A 22857-nucleotide genomic window follows, 5' to 3' on the forward strand; every position below is an offset into this window, starting at 1 on the left:
ACCGACTGAGTCACCCAGGCGCCCCTAGTTGTGTATTATTTTTAAAAAGCAGATATACACTTATTTTTTGTGATTCTGGGGACATTTCTCTTAGAACTATATATGATTATTGGTCACTCCAAAGTTGGGACTATGAAGTGGAAATATTATAGTATGTTTTGGATTCCTGAACTATTCAAAATTTTGTGTGTTCTTTTTTTTGTCTTTTTTTTTTTTTTTTTTTTTTAGGGGAAGTAAATGAAGTGGCCAACCAGATTTTAAATTTAACTGGTGATGGGCAAACCTTAAATTCAGCCAATATCACCAGCATTGTAGAGCAGGTGAAAAGGATTGTGAATAAAGAAGAAAATATTGATATAATGCTTGGTTCAACTTTAATGACTATATTTTCCAATATCTTAACCAGTCCGGACAGTGACTTGCTTGAGTCTTCTTCTGAGTGAGTATTTTTTTTTCTTCTGGGGAGTAAAATTTATTTGGATACATGTTATGTAATTTCTATTATCTGAACGCATGGTGGGCAGCTTTCATCATTTAAATATCCAGAAGATCTCTGAATATTTCCCAATATCATTCACAAAGTGAACTTCAAAGTTGTCTATTTTCTTTCTTGAGAAAAATAATTTACAAAATGATTAGGATTGTCCATCTGGCAAGATACGTAAATAGCCCCAGAAAAACATAATCAGTATGTCATTTCTCATCTGAAAAAATGTTAATTGGAATTAATTCACAAGATAAGCTACTATATATATTAGCATAGGATACTTTGCTGGCAGAGGAGACACTTAGCAAACGTTCAGCTCACATCTTTTAGGCACAACTTTGTCACTGTAAGTTCTGTCCTATGGACTGTGACAAAGATATGCCACAGCTGTGTGATCCTTATACTTCAGGAATGAAAATGTCCAGGGTAGGTGAAATGTACCTGTTTTTACACAATTAGTTTGCATCCAGTTATTTCATTTAATATGTTAATATTTCTTCTGTTTCCTTCCTATCCACCAAATTTCTTCAATAAAAATTTTATATTTGTTAAAATGTGTTTTTTAACTTACCTTATCTACATAATAATTACAAACTTTTTTCATAGTGTCTTAGAGTTAAAATAAATGCTTTGCCTCATTATTTTCCTTCTCACTCAGTTATAAAATAAGGAAAGAGAGGTTAAGAGGTAAAAAACGATATTTGTTTAGAGTGATTTAATTGTTGATTTTCCTTAAAGCATAATATTTCTCTTGAGGATGCATTTATCACTATCATTCTGTGTTTTAACTGATACTGCGGTTTGGGGTAATTTTGTTGGTATTCATGTTAAGGTCACAAAATATAAAGGCAATTTTACCTGATCTGTATTTTGTCCTGCAAGTCACATGTTTATAAGTACATAAAACATGTTAATTAACAATGGTATTGTTATTTCTTTAGAGCTTTAAAAACAATTGATGAATTGGCCTTCAAGATAGACCTAAATACCACATCACGTGTGAATATTACAACTCGGAATTTGGCCCTTGGAGTATCATCCCTGTCCCCAGGGACAAATGAAATCTCAAATTTTAGCATTGGTCTTCCAAGCAATAATGAATCCTATTTTCAGGTAATGAGCCAGTGGTTTCTTTAGTTTTAAGAAATAAAAGAGATTAGAGAAATAAAAACTATCTGATCGCTTGCCAGTTACTACTTCAAGATCTTGGTCCACTGGTTGCAGGCAGGTAGGTCAGAACACTGGCTAAGGTTAATGGTAGTAGTAACCACAGGTATATAGATGCTGAGAGGAGGTATTCTTTTAGAGCCTGGGTGATGGGGTGGTCCGCTTACCCTCTACAAGGGGTGATAGTGGAACTAAGTGTTAAACCATCGGTGGGAACTACCCCATTGACAGTGGTGGGAGGAGATCAGTTCAATCAGAAGAAAGGGCTTAAATAAAATGTTTTTTAAAAGGGGGGGAGGAGCACCTGGGAGGCTCAGTGGTTGAGCTTATGCCTTCTGCTCGTGACCCCAGGATCCTTCAGGTCGTGACCCCAGGATCTGGGATCGAGTCCACATCGGGCTCCCCACAGGGACCCTACTTCTCCCTTGGCCTGTGTCTCTGCTTCTCTGTCTGTGTCTCTCATGCATAAGTAAATAATTTTTTTTTTTTAAAGAAAGGGCTTTATTAAGGACCCAGGTGGGAAGAAGAAGTGTCATGTATTCAACCATGCCAGTGGTTTTCAAATTGCATGATAACACCTGGAGGACATGTCAAAACAGATTGCGGGGTACCATCCCAAGAGATTCTAATTTAGTAGGTCCTAGGTGGATCTCCAACGTTTGCACTTGGAACAAGCTCCCAGACATTGCCAATTCTGCTAGTCTTTGAATGGCACTCTGAGAACCAGTGGCATGAAGCTGGGGAATGGTAGGCAGTGATAAGGCTGGACAGGTTCATGGAGAGCCTCTCTGATCTGTGGAAGTGACCCTTCAGCAAAGATTTTTCAAGTTCCTACTGTATGTTAGTGCTAACCATGGGGGCAAATTAAATGATCACAACACCATCCTAGGTGTGGGAGAGCACACGAAGGCATGTACTACTTCTCCACTGTGGCGATAAACCAAGATAAAATATTTTAAAATCTGGTTGAAAGGAAGAACATTTCTCTGCTTGAGAGTAGGGGCTCTTGTGGAAATTTCTGTTTCACATTCAAGAGTGAAAATTTGGTCATGAGCCTCAGTCTCATTCCAAGTCCACTTGCAGGAAGACACTTTTTAGCCTCCTTGGTGGGTTCTGGAAAAGTGATATCCAAGAGTATTCATAAAGCCTCAGTTGTTTCCTCTGTGCAGAGATGCTCATTCTCAGCATCAGACTAATTAACTCTAGTCTTTTTTTCCCCTGCTTTGTAGTTTTCTGTCACTAGGTGTTTTGAGAAAAGCTCAAAATCTATTAATTGTAAATCTACATCTTATACTTGAAAATGTTAACTGATTAGTCTGTTTCTCAATTTGCCTTCATTAAAATCCATGTGTCTTCCATGTTTTTCCATGTTTGCAAAACTCAGACGAGATACAGGCTTTTGTGTGTAGGGATTCATTCAGGAGGGCAGTGACTCCAGTAGGGGTAAATAAAGTGAAGCCCTGGCCCTAGCTGAGTAGTTGTTCTCCTGCCTTGTTCAGTATGTGGAGTAGTTATCATTGCAATTTGTCTTTACTTGACCAGTGTATCTCTTTGTGTGTGACAGATGGATTTTGAAAGTGGACAAATGGATCCATTGGCTTCTGTAATTTTGCCTCCAAACTTACTTGAGAATTTAAATCAAGAAGATTCTGTGTTAGTTAAAAGAGCACAGTTTACTTTCTTCAATAAAACTGGACTCTTCCAGGTATGGGTTCATTAAATTATTTTTCAATTGCAAATTGAGTTTCCTTGCTCAAAAAATAAAAATAACAGTTTGGATTCCTTGAAAATATATCAGGAGGCATAGAGAAATTAAACTACTGGATCTTCAAATATGAAAAACTGTAACAATTATTTAAGCATTTTATTTCAGGTAATTATATGCATATTACAGGATGTGCTCATGTAGGTTTTTAAAATAAATATTAGATTAAGACTTACATGGTACAATTAGGAATGGAATTTGTGGAGAAGTAACTATCTATTATTCCTTTTGTTAAATATTTTATGCTCTCCAGCAATTTAGACCTTCAGAGTCAAAGCAATTGTGTGCCAAAGGAAAGGTATGGTTTTTGTTTCTGTTTTTTTTTTTTTTTTTTTTAATTCAGCAGGAAGCACTGTTTACATAATGAACAGCATTCTTGGCTTTAATCAGTTTTCCCATTAATATTTCAAATGACCTTTGGCCTTCACACATCCCCAGAGTGGGGTGGCATTGTGCTAAGCACATATTGTCATTTTATTGGCATCATTTTTAGATATTAGAAAGTCCACTGCCAGCAAATACTGGTGACCTCTGATTGCCTTTGAAAGTGCAACCCAATTCAGAGAGTTTCACTGAGCCCTTTTTAAAAAATAAAAGTTATCTATTAAATTAAATACACCAGTATATATTAAACAATGCCATCTGTATAAGAGAAAATAGCCAAGTCTCAAGGCCAATAGAATTGTTTCTAATTCATTTACAGAAGCATGGCAAAGAAATACCATGAAATCATTTACAATAATTGTAAAATGTTAAAGTTTTTTTCAGCATATGTTTTAGAAACAAGCTACATAAAATCTTTATGTAAATTAAGAACGTAATTGCTAAGTAGTCTGAAGGATTTAGTAGCTATAAACAGGTAAAACGACATTTATTAAAATTATTTGAGGCTTACAGCGCCACCTTTAAAAGCAAAACAGAAATGCAGTATGTATCACAAAAATGTGACTGGTGATAGAGGAGGCTTTGTTCAGAGAAGTTGAGCCCAGCAGGGAGGGGGTGGGAGAAGGGTTAGAACTATAAGAATCTGACATTGTTTCATCTTGAGTCTGTCTTCTGCGCACTACCTTTCCCTTCTCCCTCAGCATCTCCCAGTCACCATATTATTATTAGGAAACATATGTTTGGTTTTTAAAGTAAATTAATAGCAGAATCAAAAGATTTTAAGGGTTCTATGGTAAACTCCTAACTTAGTGAATAAGATATGAGTATTTTTTTTAAAAAAAGACAGGGTATCCATAAGCCATTACCAACTTTGTTGAGCATGATCACAAAAGTAATGAAAAACTATATTCTGAATGCTGAGATTTATTTGGCATGTAAGAAATCCTATGATTATTCCCAAATAACTGATTATAAGCTTCAATAGAGAAGTGCAGGTAGTTTGACAAGAAAAGCACAAGGGAGGAAGAAGTAAGAGATGGTCTTGCTGAGAGACATACTGTTGGCCCTAGTCATTTTTTGAGCTCGGGATTCACTGATTTGATTTCCTGACAACCTTGTCTCTGAAGGGGAAGCTACGGAGGGTGGCAAGTATACAATCACAGAAGGTAGAAGTTCTGGTTGGGGGTGCCTGGGTGGGGCAGTTGGTTAAGTATCTGACTCTTGATTTTTGGCTCAGGTCACCATCTCAGGGTCTTGATCTCAGAGTCATGAGATTGAGCCCCTCCTCAGATCTGAACTCAGCATGGAGTCTGCATAAGACTCTCTCCTTTACCCTCTCCTTCTGTGCAATCCCCCCTCCCCGCAGCCATCATGCTCATGCTCTCTCTCTCTCTTTCTCAAATAAATAAATCTTAAAAATAATTTTTAAAAAAGCTGTAGTTCTGGATGGGACCTTCATCTAGTAGAATTACATTTAGTTGTAAGTTACTAAACACATCAGGCTGTTGGCATGGATATTAAATTTTTTTTAAATTTTCACACTGTATTTCTTTATGTTTTTCTAACAGCAAACAACTTCATCTGTTTTCTAGGGCAGGGAAATGATCTAATTGTTTTGTGGCTTTTTATGAGTATATTATTTCTGGGTTCACATTGTTTCAGATGTTAACTGGCTGACATCAGCCCATAGCAATCAAGAGTAGGTATTATGAACACTGCCTTGCAGCATTGGCTCATAATGTTCCCTCAATGTATTTATTATAATAAGGGAAATAGCAAAGCTCTTTCAGGAAAGCCGGCAATTTGATTTTATAAACAGGATGTTTTATAATTGAAAATCTTAAATGTAAAAAGTGCTGACAGTTTGCGTGTTTGGGAACTCCCAAATCAAATAAAAGGATACTTCTGATGAATAATCCACTTTTTTTTCTTTAAAAGGATGTAGAAACCAAGAAAGGCACCTTAGTGAGTTATGTGATGGCATGCAGTATTGGAAACATTACTATTCAGGATCTGAAGGATCCTGTTCGAATTAAAATCAAACACACAAGAAGCCAGGTAAGAAAATGCTACAGAGAACAATGGAAAAGAGGCAAACTATTTCAGAGAAGTATGAGGCCTTTTTGTTCCCTGACACAGTAAGAATTTTATTTTACTGGCACTTTTTTTGAGGGGAGCAATTTTCCAAAAAGGGGAGAACAGTTAATCAGGTCAGTACTGTAGTATCATGTTAAATATTGGCAAGTGGGGAGACTTGTCCATCTAGGGTTCAGTCATGAGAAGAATGAGAGTGAGGAGGACAACCTCTTTTGAAGGAACAACATATTGCTTTGAGAAATCAGATGCAGTTGCACAATCCTGCCGTTAAAAAGTTTGTGGGTTTTTTTTTTTTTTTTTCAAGTCAGAAATTCCTGCTACTGGGAAAGCAGAAGGGAAATAGGCCAGGATGGACTTCTTTTTTTGAGAGGTTAGCAGTTATCTAAAATCTTGGCACATGTTGCTTTTTTGTTGCTTCATTGCCCTTGCTATCGTCTGTTTATTTGATAAAATTATACAGGGCTTCTCATGGTCCCAGGTAAGGCCAGGCACAGGCTTTCCCCTCCTTGACGGAGGGCCCACTTGTGATTCTCCCATTTATTAGGCAGTCAGGAAGGCAGGCAGGAAGGAAGCTGGCTGATAAGAAATGAGGCTTGGAAGTTAAGTCATCTAAGAACTAGCCTTGATTTGTCACCGAGCCCTTTGAGACTTCCTTGTTCTACCCTTTGGCTTCCTTTGTTTCAACTCCTTAATGCATGAAGAATTTTTTTTTATTGTGGTAAAATATATAATATAATACTATTTTAACCATTTTTAAGTGTACAGTTCTGTGACATTTTAGTACATTTATGTTATTCTGCACACATTTTGCCATTCATCTCTGGAACTGCTTCATAGTCCCCAGCTGAAACTATGTACCATTATAGAGCAGCTCCCCATTTCCCCTCCTCGGGACCCCACAACCACCATTTTACTCTCCATCTCTATGAATGTAATATTTGAGGCGCCTGATGTAATTGACATCGTATAATATTTGTCCTTTTGTGACCTGCTTATTTCATTTGACATCATCTCTTCAAGGTTCATCCATGTTCTAGCATGTACCAGAATTTCTTTCCTTTTTAAGGCTAGATAATATGTATGCATAATACATATGTATGTATGTATATCTCCCACATTTTTTTATCCATTCATCCATCAATTAGTACTTTGATTGCTTCCACCTTTTGGCTGTTGTGAGTAATGTTGCTGTGAACATGGATGTGCAAATATCTGTCTGAAGCCCTACTTTCAATTCGGGGCACATACTAAGACATAAAGGATAAATTTGAAGATGAAGTGAAATTACAATATAAAGAGCTTTGATAAATGCTAAGAATATCATGTTATGGTGGTACAAAAATAGTAACCTTTAGGTAAATGGGAAGCACATTTCCTCATGAGGTTTTATGGTTGGTTTCCACTTGAAGTCTCTGTGAGAGGAGATCCTTCTGGACTGCCTGCCATTCTTAGGTTGTATCAGCATGACTAATACTGGTCTATTTCTTTGTGAAAACCTTAGCATTTTGACTCTTTTCCCATATTCAGATCCTAAGATTTTTCACTTATTTTAAACACAATTTCACATGTTTATTCTTATGTTAATATAGGCAGTGCCTCATCCCATCTGTGCCTTCTGGGATCTGAACAAAAACGGTAAGTTTTAAAATATTGGCTGTCTTAAGAACAACTGAATTTTAAACATTGTTAGACACCCCCGTTTCCTTTCATTCCACCCCAGCCAGAGTGAGTCACAGTGTAAGTGTGATGACAACTGAACTGCAAAGTTTAGTTTAGGTAGCAGAGGAAGTGAACCTAATTTCTGCAACTTTTTACTCATTGCAAGAAGAAATAAGTAAACTTGATTTTTTTTATACCAAACAACCTCTTTGATTTCAGATACAGTTGTGCATTTGTGTTGTTACTTTTAGATGAACATCAGTATATACTTACTTGATCTTATTCATTTAAGGACACCTCTGAGATTATTTGATTGTGCATGAGGCACACAATTTAGCATCCAACTTCCAGATCTCAGATTATGGGGAAAGCATATTAAAGGACTATAAATATAGAGGTGGTTATAATACATATATTTTACTTGAAAGAAATGAACTGCTTCCAAAATGACATTGAACAATTAAGAGAAAATGGCAAAATTAAGGAATAAGTCATTAAGTATAAGGTATGCAGAACTCTTTGATGTGAAGGATGATCTATGAAACCTCCTACCTCTGCCTCCTGAGGGTCACCTTCCGTTGGGGATCCCCAGGGATATTATCATGGCTAAATCAAACCAGCACCGGTACAGTCTGCTTCTTGGTAGAAATGAATTCTGTGGGTGTCCAACCTCTGTTTTTGATATACCTTATCACAGCTAGGAAATTTTTTGTTGTTTGGTTTCTAGTTGCACAATTTTGACAAAGTGGATTTACTGGATACATAATTAAAAATGATATCACATTGCAGTGTTAAAATAATCTTTAAACCTATAAGTTGCTCATATTCCACATCCTACCATAAAAATTAGATAAAATGCATTCAAGGCATTTATAATAAGCTGCCACTGTGCATCATCGCTGTGTACTGAATAGCATGTTACAAGAAGGCAGACCTCTGTTTGTTCTCATGTCTTTATAAAAATAGAGGCTAACCTAAGGGAAAAAAATGCATTGATCTTCAGAGACTTCATTGGTATGTAATATATTTGAAAGGGGATACTCTTTTCATGGTAGTTTATTTTGTAATACATTAAAAGTTAAACTTGAATCAAACTTTTACAGGACCCCTGAGACACTTCAGTAGAATGCAGTTGAAAACCACTGACTAGATAATCTCTCGTTGCCAATCCAGTACTAACATTCTGTGATTCTGGGAATCTAAAAATTTTTTTTTGGAGGGGGCGGGAATCTAAATTATTCTAAGTATTGGCAGTTTTAAGTATTCTTAAAAGTATCTGTTTTACTGATAAACTGTAAGGCAGAAAAGACTAAGACGTATTTTCCTAAAGAAGATATCATCCATTATAGAAAAGGAACTGGCCTGCTGTTATTTTCACACTGTTTGTGGACTTCCTCTTACAGAAGGTTCTGGATTTTGGAACACGTCAGGATGTGTGGCACACAGAGATTCAGATGAGAGCGAGACGGTCTGCTTATGTAACCACCTCACACACTTTGGAGTTCTGATGGTAGGGGAGGAATTTCTAAACTCATTTTGAAATGATATAATTTGGGAAGGCATACTTCTTTTTGTAAGTCAGCCTTTTTAGACTGTGTTTTGGGAATTATTTCCTGATAATTGATATCTATATCTTGAATCTTTCTAACTAGCAGAGATCACATATATAAAATTTATAACAGGAATTATAAAAAAGAACCTTAGTTTTTTTTTTCTCCAGTAGTATTAATAGCAATGATAAGTAATCCTGGAAACAAGAAAATCACCATGATATTCTTGAAAAGTTAAAGAGGAAGAAAATGTTGGATTTAACTAACATGGAGGGGAACTGTGAAAAGTCTGATAAAATGTTCTTGCATTATCACTCTTTAGATTGAATGTGACTTTATAGCAGATACTGCGCTAGGTGATCCAGCTGTCACCCAAAATGATGCACCACCGCCCTTGCCCTAAGAGCATGGCCTGTTAGAACAGACTAGGGTCTAAGACAGCATGAAGTCTTCAGGCCTGAAAGAGAAGTGATGGGTGTGACATGGGTCTCTTACCACTAGGCCTTCATATTAATCCTTTCTTTCCTTCTACCTTCCTTTCTTGCTTCCTTCTTTTCCTTCCTTCCCATGGCCCTAGTTTTATCTCATTATCCAGCCTATCCAACAGTTCTAGACAAAAATTAGATCACATAGACGTGGTTTTTTTTTTCCATCCCACCAAATTTTCAAAAGCCATGCTCTATGCAACTTGTTTGAATTCATCCACAGACTTATACCTCTATCTTATATCTAATACACTGGTGTTTTTGCAGATACTTTTCTGGTGTGCAGTGCATCTTCCAGCTTGTAACATAGCTGTTGTTTCTGATATTTGGTATAGTTCCCAGGGATTAAACCACATTTGTTTTCCAATGATGATGGCAGTAATGTATGCTGAGAGAGTAAAGCCTTTTGAACATGGATTGCAGATACCATGGTTATGTTTATCCTCTCCCTTAGATCTTACCCCTACTTCCTGTAGTACTAAGCAGGAGCAGTAGGGGCTGTGGCATATGGCATTAGGCTCATGAACCCACTTGGCCATTGTCAATATGGGCATCCCATAAGTAATTTTCCTGACAGTCTACTGCATCATGCTCTGAGGGATAAAAAACTTGTCATTGAAAAAGGAAACAATCATAGCAAATAACTTTTTAACTTTCCCAAAATATAAATATTTTTCTTTCTGCCAGAGCATGAAAATGAACAATTAAACTGTGTTTTCCCTAAGAAAAACAAACAAACAAACAAAAAAGAAAAACAAAAACCTCTCAATTTTTAAAAAAGATTTTATTTATTTATTTGAGAGAGAGAGAGAGAGCGAGCGCTAGGGAAAGGGCAAACAGAAAGGGAGAGAGAATCTCAAGCAGACTCCACATTGAGGGCAGAGCATGATGCCAGGCTCTCTCTCCTGACCCTGCAATCATGACCTGAGCCAAAATTGAGTTGGATGCTTAACTGAGCCACCCAGGTGCCCCAAAATACTTTCAGTTTTAAATTTCATGTTCTCCTTTTTCCAAAAGTGACAGCAGACATTTTTTTTAAAAGCATTTACTTTGTATCTTTATTCATTTAGGTATATAAACTTTAGCTTAATTCATTTAACTATTTGAATTGTGTACATGTGAACACATGTATATGTATGCATGTGCACGTGTGTGTTTGAGCAGGATTATGTACTTTGTAGGTCTAAGATTAAATAAATAGGTAACAGTTAAGTATAGTTCCGTATACAGCAGTGGTTTACATGTAACCACAGTTTGGCTTCCCATTACTTTGGTTACTTTCTTCATACATTGTTTGAATTTTATTATGAATTTGTTACTGTGTATTTCTCTGTTGTCATTTTATTAAATAATTAGTTTTACATATATATGAACATATGCATTTTTTTAGTTCTATTCTTTCCATCTTGGTGCTCTTATTTTCTTTCTTTCTTTCTTTCTTTCTTTCTTTCTTTCTTTCTTTCTTTCTTTCTTTCTGCTCTTATAAGATTATATAGTACTAAGAGAAAAACTTTCCAGAATTTATTCTTCCTAGAGATGTCCCATTCCTCTTGGCTTTTCAAGACCACCAAGACTTTGTTAAGAGTTTTCATGCTTTACAAACTCTTTATTCACTTGTCACTTGTAAGATATTCCCAGAGTCTACATTGCCCTGTGGCACTTTTACCATATGAGAAGTTAAAAAATGCACCCCAGCCCCATAATTATATCTTCTAATCTACAAATGTATGAAGGATTTAATGTTCCCTGTTAACATTTCTTTATAGTAAAACTGATTTTAATACTTTTAACATTAGTACATTTTCATGTTGGCTAGATCAGAGGAATAAATATTTTCATATTCTTTGTTCTCTAAAAGTACAAAACAGCATGAGAGTTGTGTTTGAATGTGTAATAATAAACAACATTATTTTATTTAATTTACACTTTAAATTGTGATTTTAATTGTGGATTGCAAGTCTACCCCCTTGCTTAGATGGGAGCCATAGGTTTTGCAAGAGGTAATGACAAGTCACTTGTAGATTCCTCAAGACTTTCTCTGCTCCATGAAATCTTGGAGTAACCAAAATGTTGGTCAAGGTAACCCATCTGTGAGTCCACTGGCGCTGACTTGAACCCCATCCCCAAGAAGGCTCCATTTTTGAACATCTGCATAATGGAGGTATCTTTTCTCCTCCAACCAGGATTGAGTAGATAGTCTTAGCTCAAGATTTATCCCTAACCCAATTCCCTACTTAAGAAGAAAAAAAAAGACTTTGCAATTTTTTTTCTCCTTTTGCAAGTCTGCTTCTGCACAGTGAAATTAATACTTCATGTTAATATTCTAGAAAGTGTTTACTTCTTTCTATCCTACAACCTCTAACACTTTAAATGGTGCTCTTTCAGGTCTACAGAGGTTAAAATTTAAGGAAAAAAGTAACAAAAAACAGCTATGATCTAAAACTTTGTAGTAGCTTCATATTTATTTAAAAAAATAAATAAAGCCCACTCAACCCAATACATGCCAAGCTTTGAAATGACCATAGTTAAGATCCTTTGTACTACACTCAGAGGTCCCAGTCTCTGGCTGAGCCCTTCCTATTGGACATAGAAGCCAAAGTTTGCCTGAAGGCTCACATTGACCATGGTGGCCTCCATTTGTACTTGTGTCCCTAGCCCTGCAAATGTTAGGAATGGGCCTGATAATTTATTCTGCAAGGCAGTGACCTCCTCCCCAATTTCTGATGGGAGACCGACCCAGTGGTTTTGTTCCTCAGGCTATCCTGGTGTGCAAATAATTTAGATTACAAGGTAATGATAGAAAGCAACCTGCAACTCTCTCAGTAATGCTACACTTTTGCTTCATAGAATGATCTGCAAGAGCACAAAAAAATGAAATGCACTGTTGTTTTTAGCCCTAAGATGGAGCTAAGACTGTAAGTGCTAGCAATGAACTTTCTAATAAAATACCATTCCCATGAAAAGAGAGATTCTTAACAGCTACTTCCCATGTTTTATGCAGGACCTTCAAGGAACTGCCTCACAGATAGATGCAAGAAACACCAAAGTTCTCACCTTCATCACCTATATTGGGTGTGGGATATCTGCTATCTTTTCAGCAGCAACTCTCCTGACGTATGTTGCCTTTGAGTAAGTATTTTTTTATCTGTCAAAATCCAGTGCTAACTGTCCCAAAATGTGAATAAGAAAATTGCCTTTGCTTTTAAAAATACTTATATGCTTTTTGAATCATGTAGAGTGGTTCAACTTTAATATTTAGGTTTCTCATAACATATATCATACAATATAAATTTTGCAGTATAGAATCTTCATTTATAATTATTGTATTTCTATGGATAAAATGCATTTAAACCTGTAAGAGATGATTAACATATATATACAAATTGTACAAAGTGCTTTTTACATGGTAAGAGATGAAAACTTTTGTTTCACAGATCTTATAAAATTAGTCCTGAAATAGAAACCTTTTTTTTAAAAAAAATATTTTTTATTTATTCATTTGAGAGAGGGAGAGAGAGCAAAAACACGAGCAGGGAGGAAAATCCGATGGAAAGGGAGAAACAGACTCCTTGCTGAGCAAGGAGCTCAACTGGGTTTGGTCCCAGGACCCAGGTATTATGACCTAAGCTGAAAGCAGATGCTCCACTCACTGAGCCAGCCAGACTACCTCCCCAACAGTACCTTAAAAAAAAAAAAAAAAGAATCCTTACCTCATTAAGAAAATTTAAGGGAAATTGTTTTATTATAACAAAAATATCATTTTTATAACTAGCATTTTTCCTGGATTAAAAAAGATCTGTTGGGATCCCTGGGTGGCGCAGCGGTTTGGCGCCTGCCTTTGGCCCAGGGCGCGATCCTGGAGACCCGGCATTGAATCCCATGTTGGGCTCCCGGTGCATGGAGCCTGCTTCTCCCTCTGCCTATGTCTCTGCCTCTCTCTCTATGTGACTATCATAAATAAATAAAAATTAAAAAAAAAAATCTGTTAAAAAAAAATCTGTTGAAGCTAACTGGAAATTTGGTAAACAATTGCAGTTTTGAAATGAAATTAACATTAAAAAAACTATAATTTGCCAAATACTCATAAATATCTTTAAATATTTCTACATAAAAACAAATCTCCTCCTCGTGAAGTCATGTCACAATGATGCTACCTAATCCACTACAGAGCTTTACAGAAGACAGGAATTTACTGCCTGTGCTTAAGAGATTAATTTACAGTATTCCTTCTCATCTTTTTCCCCCCTTTTCAGAAAATTGCGAAGAGACTATCCTTCTAAAATCTTGATGAACTTGAGTACAGCCCTGCTGTTCCTGAATCTCCTCTTCCTCTTGGATGGCTGGATCACCTCGTTTCATGTGGATGGCCTTTGCACGGCAGTTGCTGTCTTGCTCCATTTCTTCCTTCTTGCAACCTTTACCTGGATGGGTCTAGAAGCCATTCACATGTATATTGCCCTGGTTAAAGTATTTAACACTTACATTCGCAGATACATCCTGAAATTCTGCATCATTGGCTGGGGTAAGCCTCCTAAAAAGTGTTGGTTTCACGGAAACCACCAGTTTCATAGGAAAATCCTATTTTGGAAGCTTAGCATTGCTAAAAGAAACTTCAAAATTGTGAACGATGTGGATTTGATGTACACATCCCAAGGCAGGGGCTTCCTTGGTATGGTATTTTTTAAAATTATTAAGCTGTCCTTACTAAACTCAGGAGTAAAGGAAAAAGCCTTAGCCTCCTGAGTCACCACAGACTTATTTCCTGTGATCAGAGCCAGCCCACCCAAGTCTGAAGAAGCAGCTGGCAGACAGTGGTGCCTTTCCATTATGTTTCAAAATATAAAGGCCAGCTCAGACTCCTAGCTATCCTCACCCCCTAAATACATGCCCATGTCTTGGAAGCAGTGAGAGAATGTTATTTTTGTGTGTGCATCCAGAATACTGACAAAATTCTTGCCTTGAACTTCTCAACGTGATTCCTCAGCCAGACATGGATGCTACCATTAGCCTGTTTGGAATCTTCTAAATGGGCTTCTTTTTTATCTAGCTTCATATTGGAGCAAACCTTTAGAGGGTTTGTGTGTGTGTGTGTGTGTGTGTGTTTGTTTGTTTTGGTTTTGCAGGTGGCAATATAAATGTATGGGATATTTCCAAGGTATTTGATGCTAAAAGTGTCTTTCAGGGAATTAGAGTGGTGTGGTTTTCTCCAGTGAAATATGTATGAAAATACTTGATTCTCTTGAGAGAAAAGAGGAGACTATAAAAATTTTATAGCCCCATGGTTTCTTCCCCACTGTTTCTAAAGAGTTTTCTTTACATAGAAAGGGGCAAAATAAGCTGCAGATCCTTTATTGCCCGAACTCTGGCAGAATGACAGCTGTCATTAATGAAGCACATTTGCTTCTGGATTCAGAATAAATGAGGTTCTGGTTCTCTAATGAGTAAGAGTAAGAAAACACAATATTTAAAGATTTTATTTATTTATGAGAGACACAGAGAGAGAGAGAGAGAGAGAGGCAGAGACACAGGCAGAGGGAGAAGCAGGCTCCATGCAGGGAGCCCAACATGGGACTTGATCCCAGGATTCCAGGATCACGCCCTGGGCCAAAGGCGGGCACTATACCACTGAGCCACACAGTGATCCCACACAATATTTAAATATCTGTATTTAAGAGTGAGTTTTAATTGTTGCCATTTAGACTTGGATGTTTCACACCAAAGAGGGGACTGCATTGTTCCTTTTAACCAAGTTTCCAGTTCTAAAACAATTGGATTCTGTGATATAGAGGGTTTTCTTTCTCTCCTTTTTTTCCTCTTGCCATTATCAGTCTTATAAAGCAGTTCCAGATGCTCAGAACAGTTGCTTATGTCACGGTCTTTCTGTAACAGGTCTGCCTGCCCTGGTTGTGTCCATTGTTCTGGCAAGCAGAAACCAAAATGAGGTCTATGGAAAAGAAAGTTATGGAAAAGAACAAGGTGATGAATTGTAAGTAATAAAAACTTGTTGGAAATTTATTTGTGATGAGTACATATCCTTTGCTTCCTGGGGTGTAGTGCAAGTTCCCAGGCCAGTAGGGAGCCTCTTAGTTTGGAAGGTTGAAAATGTGTCTGTGTGCCTTTGCTGACATCTCTGCTGCTCCATAACTGTATTGGGCTGGGTACCCTGCCTGCTAGAGCTGCTTCCCCACATTCACCTGCACTCTGTCACCTGGGAGACTGCAGAGGTAGTCTGGTATATGGTCTTCCAGGCTCAGAAGACCCGTCCTGTGAGGGCATTCTGTAATACTCCCCTTCTTTAAGCGCACACATGTTTCAAGAAAATTAAATCAGTATTTGTATTTGGTAAATTCCCTTCAGAATAATCAGTGGAATCAGTGTGGAATCATTGAGGCCTAGATTGGGATGTTGTTCACTTTTATCCAGCCCATAATAGGTACTCAATAAATATTTGTTGATTGAATGAATTATTGGATGCACACAGAGCTTACTCCTGAGATGAGACCCATGAGACCACATCTCTGCACATGTTTCGTGGATGGAGAACATTTTCATATCAAGGCAGTGTCTAATCTGTGCTCATTCCCTCATAGACTTCCATTCTCTTATAGTTCCAAAGCAGCACTCAAAATATCCCACAAGAACTAGTGGAAAATAGAGGAGCTAGGTCAGGAACTTCTGGATTCTAAGGGGACTTCCATATGTAAGGGGATATTAGTGCCAGAGACAAGCAGCATCTTTTAGGGGATTATTATAATAAGATACATTAAAAGTAGAAGTCAGTCCCAAATAAGGGAATTTTACAAGTATGTTAGTCAACTCTCACAGGGCTTTACACTCCATTGTAGTAAATTATCATGCCATCAACAATGTCATTTGTTGAGCATTTATTATATGCCAGGAATCACGTTATGTTCTGGGATCCAAAGATGTTCAAGACAGGTTTTGCCTTTGTGGCACTCATGATCTAGTGTGGAATACGTAACCCAGAATGAGAATTTCATGAGAATTTTAATATGAATTTAATTGCTTTAAACAATTTATCCAATTTTTGAGGTACCCAAGAACTCCCATAGTATTAATTAGGTACTGGGGCATCTGCAAATTGTAGTATATGTTGACTTTACTCATAGAACACTTTACACATGATGCAGTTTTAAAATTACTTTATTTCCTGATTTATAAATATCATTCTGGATATCAGGTATATCCTTCCTCATATCATAGAAGTGTTGTAATTGGTGTAAGCTTTTTAACTGTTCATGAGAAGTGTCACTATAGGAATATCACAGTTCTATAACAAGGTCTTGCCTCAACTGGGCCAATTATATTAACAGGAATTATTTTGCAGCAGTAATGGAATCCGTGATTATGTATGTCTTAAGTAGGAATTTACTCTTCTCACATGACAAGAGACATGAAAATAGACCGCAACTGGCATTGGTTTTATGGCTAAAAATGTCAGGACCAGCAACTCTGCAGCAGTCTTGGCCTTTATCTCAGATAGAAGGTGATCGCTGTAACTCCAGAGCTTGCATTCATGTTGGAAGCAGAAAGAACAAATAAGGATCTCTCCTAAAAAGCTCCTAGCAGATTTTGCTTCTATATCGTTTTGTAGAGCAATGTCCACATGACTACCCCTTAAATGCAAAAGAGATTGAGAAAATGAATACTTAAATTTCCCATTCTCTGGAGTACAGTCGCATAAGAGAAAAGGGGTTAGACATGGTTTTGAGTGAGCCAACCCAGAGTGTCTTCACGCCAAGTCAGAATTCAAGAAGCCACCTTGGTTTTTTGCTGTTGTTGTTGACTTAAATAACTCGATATTAAGATGATGGTTATCCAAACCTAGCCAAAAAAAAACCTGTGTAAACATCAAAAAAGAAACTGAGGCCCAAGAAAATGAAGTGACTGTCTAAAGGTATTGAGAAAGGCCCAGCTGTGAAATCTGCAGAAGCCCAAACTAAACCAGGAGAAGTCTTAGGTAAACAGGACATGGTAATAAATCTCTTTTTCTTTCTTGTTTCTTCTTTAAGCTGTTGGATTCAGGATCCAGTCGTATTTTATGTGACCTGTGCTGGGTATTTTGGAGTTATGTTTTTCCTGAATGTTGCCATGTTCATCGTGGTAATGGTGCAAATCTGTGGGAGGAATGGCAAAAGAAGCAACCGGACCCTGCGTGAAGAGGTTTTAAGGAACTTGCGCAGTGTAGTCAGCCTGACATTTCTACTGGGCATGACATGGGGTTTTGCTTTCTTTGCCTGGGGACCCTTAAATGTCCCTTTTATGTACCTCTTCTCCATCTTCAACTCATTACAAGGTAAGATAAGTGGTACCTTTGTAATTTCTGCCTTCTAAATGTATCATGTTTGCAAACACCTCCATTTTGGGGTAGATGTCATGCGAAGTTTCTACATCATTGTTCCAAGTAATGAACATAGTTCCAGGTACAGGGTACTCATTAAAAGGATCTTGAATAGAAAGATGAGATAGAATGTCAGTTTGTTTTCAGTGATGTGTATCCCAAGCACTCAGAACAGTACCTGGCAGATAGTAGGTGCTCAATAAATCTCCGTTGTTTTATGACTAAATATGGGGCGGGGAGGTACCCAATGGGGAGTTTAAAGGGAGACACAGGCAACTTTTACCTTCTTCACAGTTTTCCTTACTATCCTATGTGCATGTAACATTCTTGGCCAGGAGAATTTTTAGAATCTATGCAGGAACAGAGCAATAGCCCTTGACTCCTTGGCCCCTTGGATTTCAAAATACATACTCTAGTTCAGAAATGCTCATTTTCTCATGAGATATGGCAGTTAGTTCAACAATTTAACAAACATTTGCCCAGTGGCCCACTTTGTACAAAAATTGAAGGCTTCCATTGAGGAGCTTCCTGTCCTGCCTCTGGTTCCATAACACATACCTGCTTCTGGTTCTAGACTCTATGGGTGAATTTCATGTTGAAACTTAAATAAATATGAATTACATCTTTCAAAAGCTGAACGACATTCTTTAAGATATTGGATATACCTTGGGTTATTGATAAAGCTCCCCAATGTTCAGAAGCACCATAAGGCCCCCACAAAAAAGGAATGAAGTGACCAAACTTGGACTTTATTGAGGGGTGGGGGGGTACTCCAGGCTTCCTGAAGTTCCTGGTCATGCTGTTGTTAAGTGTGTAGGGAAAGGAGAGCTGGCTAAAGCTGAACTGGAGTGCATAGGGTGGTAGATGCAAGTTTACAGCATTCATCCAATGAGATGCCTGGGCAGTTGCCCCCCTTACAGGTATGTTCTAAGAGAAGTTGGTATTTACCTGCAGGGGAGTGTTTATTTTGTATCATACATACCTGTTTTGCTTTACCCCCTAGTTTTCCTTCCAGCTCCTGAGTGCCTGCAAAAAAAAAAAAATCTGTCATGAAGTAGGTGCTCAGTGATTGTTAAATGAGTAAATGGATTGCTGGATGAAGAAAGGGAGGAGCCTTGGAGATGGCCTAAATCCAACCTGAGTCTCTTCTGGCATAAATAGGCATTAATTAGTTCAGCAAATTTTATTCGGCTTCACTCTTCCATAACAGAGGAAATATGTGGGCTCATTATCTTTGGTAAATAGAATAATAAGCCTTAAGTACATCTCCAAAAGTCAGAAACTGGATAGGTAGCATATGAATGCAACTTCATATCTAGCTTTGTAAAGTGAGCATTCCTCTATGTAATCTCTTCTATAATATACAACATAAAAGTGCCTAGATAAATATTGACAAAAATGTCCATTAACATTAGAAATTCCATGGTTTTATATTTCAGGCCCATTAATCTGCCAGCCCAACCTTGTTTTTGCTTTTAGAATTTCCTGGCAGTTTCAGTAACCTTCAACAGCTACAGTTGTCTGTTCAGCTCTGTTTCCATTAATGAGAATTGGGATGTTTTATTTTTCCCAGCATAGGTCTCCTGTCAGAAGGGAAAAATGTTCTAAACCATCATCAAGTCACAGTTCTCCATAAATCGCTAACTTTTAAGACTAATGTTAAATTATATAAATTTAGAACAGATTTCTGCATATCCAGTGACATTAAAAACACTTCCTGAAAAGGAAATTTAAATTAAAACACAGTGATACAGAGCATATGAGTCCACCAACAATTGCTTACTGGCTGGGCTTGTATAAAAACTTGTCAGGATGCTATAGAAAGTCACTTAATGGTTTTTATTTAAGTCATTTTCTGAACCTTCCAAGAGCAGCTTGGCTGTTGTTGAAAGTATATGCTTTATTAAAAGATGCATGTAGGATCTAGACAGTCTAAAGAAACAATTCAGTGAACTCAGGTAGTACCTAGGCAAAATAAACTCAGGTAGTACTTAGGCAAACTACATTTTTTTTATTCTTTCTATTTTTATTCCCGCAAAAAACTTGATATGATCCCTTTGTCTCATGGAGTTTATGTTTTAGTAAGAGAGACCAACATTAATCAGATAGTCACCGTATGAAATGGAGCTGGTTGGTGTTGAGAGCACATGACAGAAGACATAGTGGCTAAGCTGGAATCTGAAGGATCAGTAGGGATGAACTAGATGAAGGTGGGGGTAGGAATGGAGAAGAGATGATTTCAAGAGGAGGGCACTCTGTGTGCAAAAAGCCTGCAATAGTTGGTGATTATAGTGTATGCCCCAGGAATTAAAAGAACCAAGAAATAGCCATAGAATGACAGAGAGGTGGGCATGGCACAAAAGGAAGGCTGGGGTTGGACCAGAAGGTTCTGTGTTTTGATCTTTCTAAGAACAGTGGGAAGTCTGAAATCTTTTAGGCCTGTGGAACGACATGATCAGATGTGCATTTTATAAAGATAAAGCTGGACATAATGTGAAGAAGGGATTAGAGCATCCCAGTAGTCTGTTGGGAAAAGCAGAGAGGAGGCTATTTCAGTCGTCCAGGTAAAATAATACAGTGCAGTATTTTAGACTGTGCTGGGATGGGGGAGCTGGAGATACACAAATAGAGTCCAGAGAAATTTTGGAATTGTGCTGCCACAAAATACTTATCACTGGTATACTCAAAACTTTTATTCTTCTAGAATGGTTAGGATAAGTGGTCTTCTTGCTTAATGCCATGCTGTCGCTAATTGAAGCCTATCATTATTAGATTTAGCAATGGCCGAAGATTTAGAATGTGATACAATATTCTGAAAACTAAATCCATGCCAAACAAATGTTAATCTCGGATTTAGCTTGGTGCTGAGCGTATGAAAATCAGCAAGGTCTTAATTTTGAAGACCCCCAAGTTACCCTTGCATGTTAGAGAGATGGCACCTCTGAGAAGGACAGGTGTTCACATTGGGTCTGCAGGGAGGCCAGGACATCTTTATCATAGGAGTGGCTTCTGCTAGCAGGTTTCTTCTTATTTTTGTATATATCTTCAAAACTTTTGTTCAAACATGTGAAAAATCCGTTTTATTTTTCAGGGTTCTTAGAAATAAATGCTTGTATGGATATGAGTGTCTTCAAACACACATACATATATGTATGATTATATGGATATTTATGTAAATTTGCATAGCTTACATATTAAAATTTTATATTGTTTTTAAAATTTTTTAAAGATTCTTATTTTAATGTTTATTAACATTATTTTATGTTTTAATTTTTATGTACATTTATGTACATTTATAGCCGTTGGCAACTTAACTGCCAAAAGTAGGGCTGAGCTCATATTAGAAAATTATCATCATCTGTGTGGCTGTAGCTAAAATTTTACCTACTTGAATAAGCAAAAGAAATCATGAATTGAATCAAGCCTAAACCTAAGTTAATTGTTTTCTAATTTTCCACAGTATATTGCTTTTTTTTATTACCTCCTTCACTTCAGTATGCTATATTTTATTAATCAATCTGCTGATTTTTTTTCTTGTGAGATGAAAAGATCAATGGATCTTCTCTTGCCATGGTGGTATTATAGATCTATCTGCTTTTGCTATCATTGTTGCTTTCCCAGGATGAAATTGGCAGATCTTGCTGTAGTAGAAATTTTAATTTTTTCTAAAGAATACAACTTGAGAAAATAGTATGCTATACAAATTGCTATTTAAAAGGGAACAGATGGGGATCCCTGGGTGGCGCAGCGGTTTGGCGCCTGCCTTTGGCCCAGGGCGCGATCCTGGAGACCCGGGATCGAATCCCACTTGGGCTCCCGGTGCATGGAGCCTGCTTCTCCCTCTGCCTGTGTCTCTGCCTCTCTCTCTCTCTCTCTGACTATCATAAATAAATAAAAATGTTTAAAAAAAAAAAATAAAAGGGAACAGATGTTTGACAAAAAGTGTATCGTAATTCACATGCCTGAGAATATTAGCCTACACTTCAGGAAATACAACGTCACTCATTTTAAAGAAGTAAAAGACGATTCCCTGATTGTTGAAAGATGGTGGCCAGAGTCCTCTTGGGTTCCTCTTGCCCTTGGCAATATCAGTGTGCTTGCAGGATGGATTATTGCTCTGAGATGAAGTATATGCCCATAGTTGCTCATTATAAAAGTAATGAACAGTATTTAGGCTGTATATTTTTTTCATTAACTGTGCAAAAGCATTTGACACTATCAGTTAGTTTAATACTCCTGACAAGTTTATCAAGAGATGAAGTCTATCTAGTTCCATAGCAAGAAGTTGGTCTTCAATTTTCCTTTTTGAGATATGTGAAGCAATATTGATTAATACTCTCAAGCACAATCAGCCCATCTTCTGTACATATTTATGACAGCATAATAAGATGCAGCATCTGGTTCTGAAAATAGGAGCTGCCATGGCGAACACAGAAGGTTATTATCAGTTTACTCAGAGATAATGTTTGCCATTAATTAATTTGATAACATTAAGATAGACCCAGAGCAACAGACATAATTTATATTCACATAATTCATTGTGGTTTATAAAGAACTAACACACAACAGCCATGATTTGATGTAATTCTTTTTTTTTTATTGGTGTTCAATTTACTAACATACAGAATAACCCCCAGTGCCCGTCACCCATTCACTCCCACCCCCCGCCCTCCTCCCCTTCCAACACCCCTAGTTCGTTTCCCAGAGTTAGCAGTCTTTACGTTCTGTCTCCCTTTCTGATATTTCCCACACATTTCTTCCCCCTTCCCTTATATTCCCTTTCACTATTATTTATATTCCCCAAATGAATGAGAACATATAATGTTTGTCCTTCTCCGACTGGCTTACTTCACTCAGCATAATACCCTCCAGTTCCATCCACGTTGAAGCAAATGGTGGGT

The 22857-nt window shown here is 37.3% G+C and overlaps 1 protein-coding gene across 6 annotated transcripts in view; it reads left to right on the forward strand.

The window, feature by feature from the left end:
- Positions 1-22857, forward strand: part of ADGRG6 (adhesion G protein-coupled receptor G6) — a 138660-nt gene that overhangs the window by 99257 nt on the left and 16546 nt on the right. For all 6 annotated transcript variants that reach the window (XM_038526200.1, XM_038526199.1, XM_038526202.1 and 3 more), the window contains 10 exons: positions 229-439; positions 1429-1600; positions 3219-3359; positions 5742-5861; positions 7490-7535; positions 8963-9069; positions 12596-12723; positions 13848-14116; positions 15484-15580; positions 17628-17911. In XM_038526200.1, the coding sequence (XP_038382128.1) occupies positions 229-439; positions 1429-1600; positions 3219-3359; positions 5742-5861; positions 7490-7535; positions 8963-9069; positions 12596-12723; positions 13848-14116; positions 15484-15580; positions 17628-17911 (1575 nt within the window). The remainder of the gene's footprint in view (positions 1-228; positions 440-1428; positions 1601-3218; positions 3360-5741; positions 5862-7489; positions 7536-8962; positions 9070-12595; positions 12724-13847; positions 14117-15483; positions 15581-17627; positions 17912-22857) is intronic.

Source organism: Canis lupus, chromosome 1 (assembly GCF_011100685.1).
Source record: "Canis lupus familiaris isolate Mischka breed German Shepherd chromosome 1, alternate assembly UU_Cfam_GSD_1.0, whole genome shotgun sequence".
Classification (NCBI taxonomy): domain Eukaryota; kingdom Metazoa; phylum Chordata; class Mammalia; order Carnivora; family Canidae; genus Canis; species Canis lupus.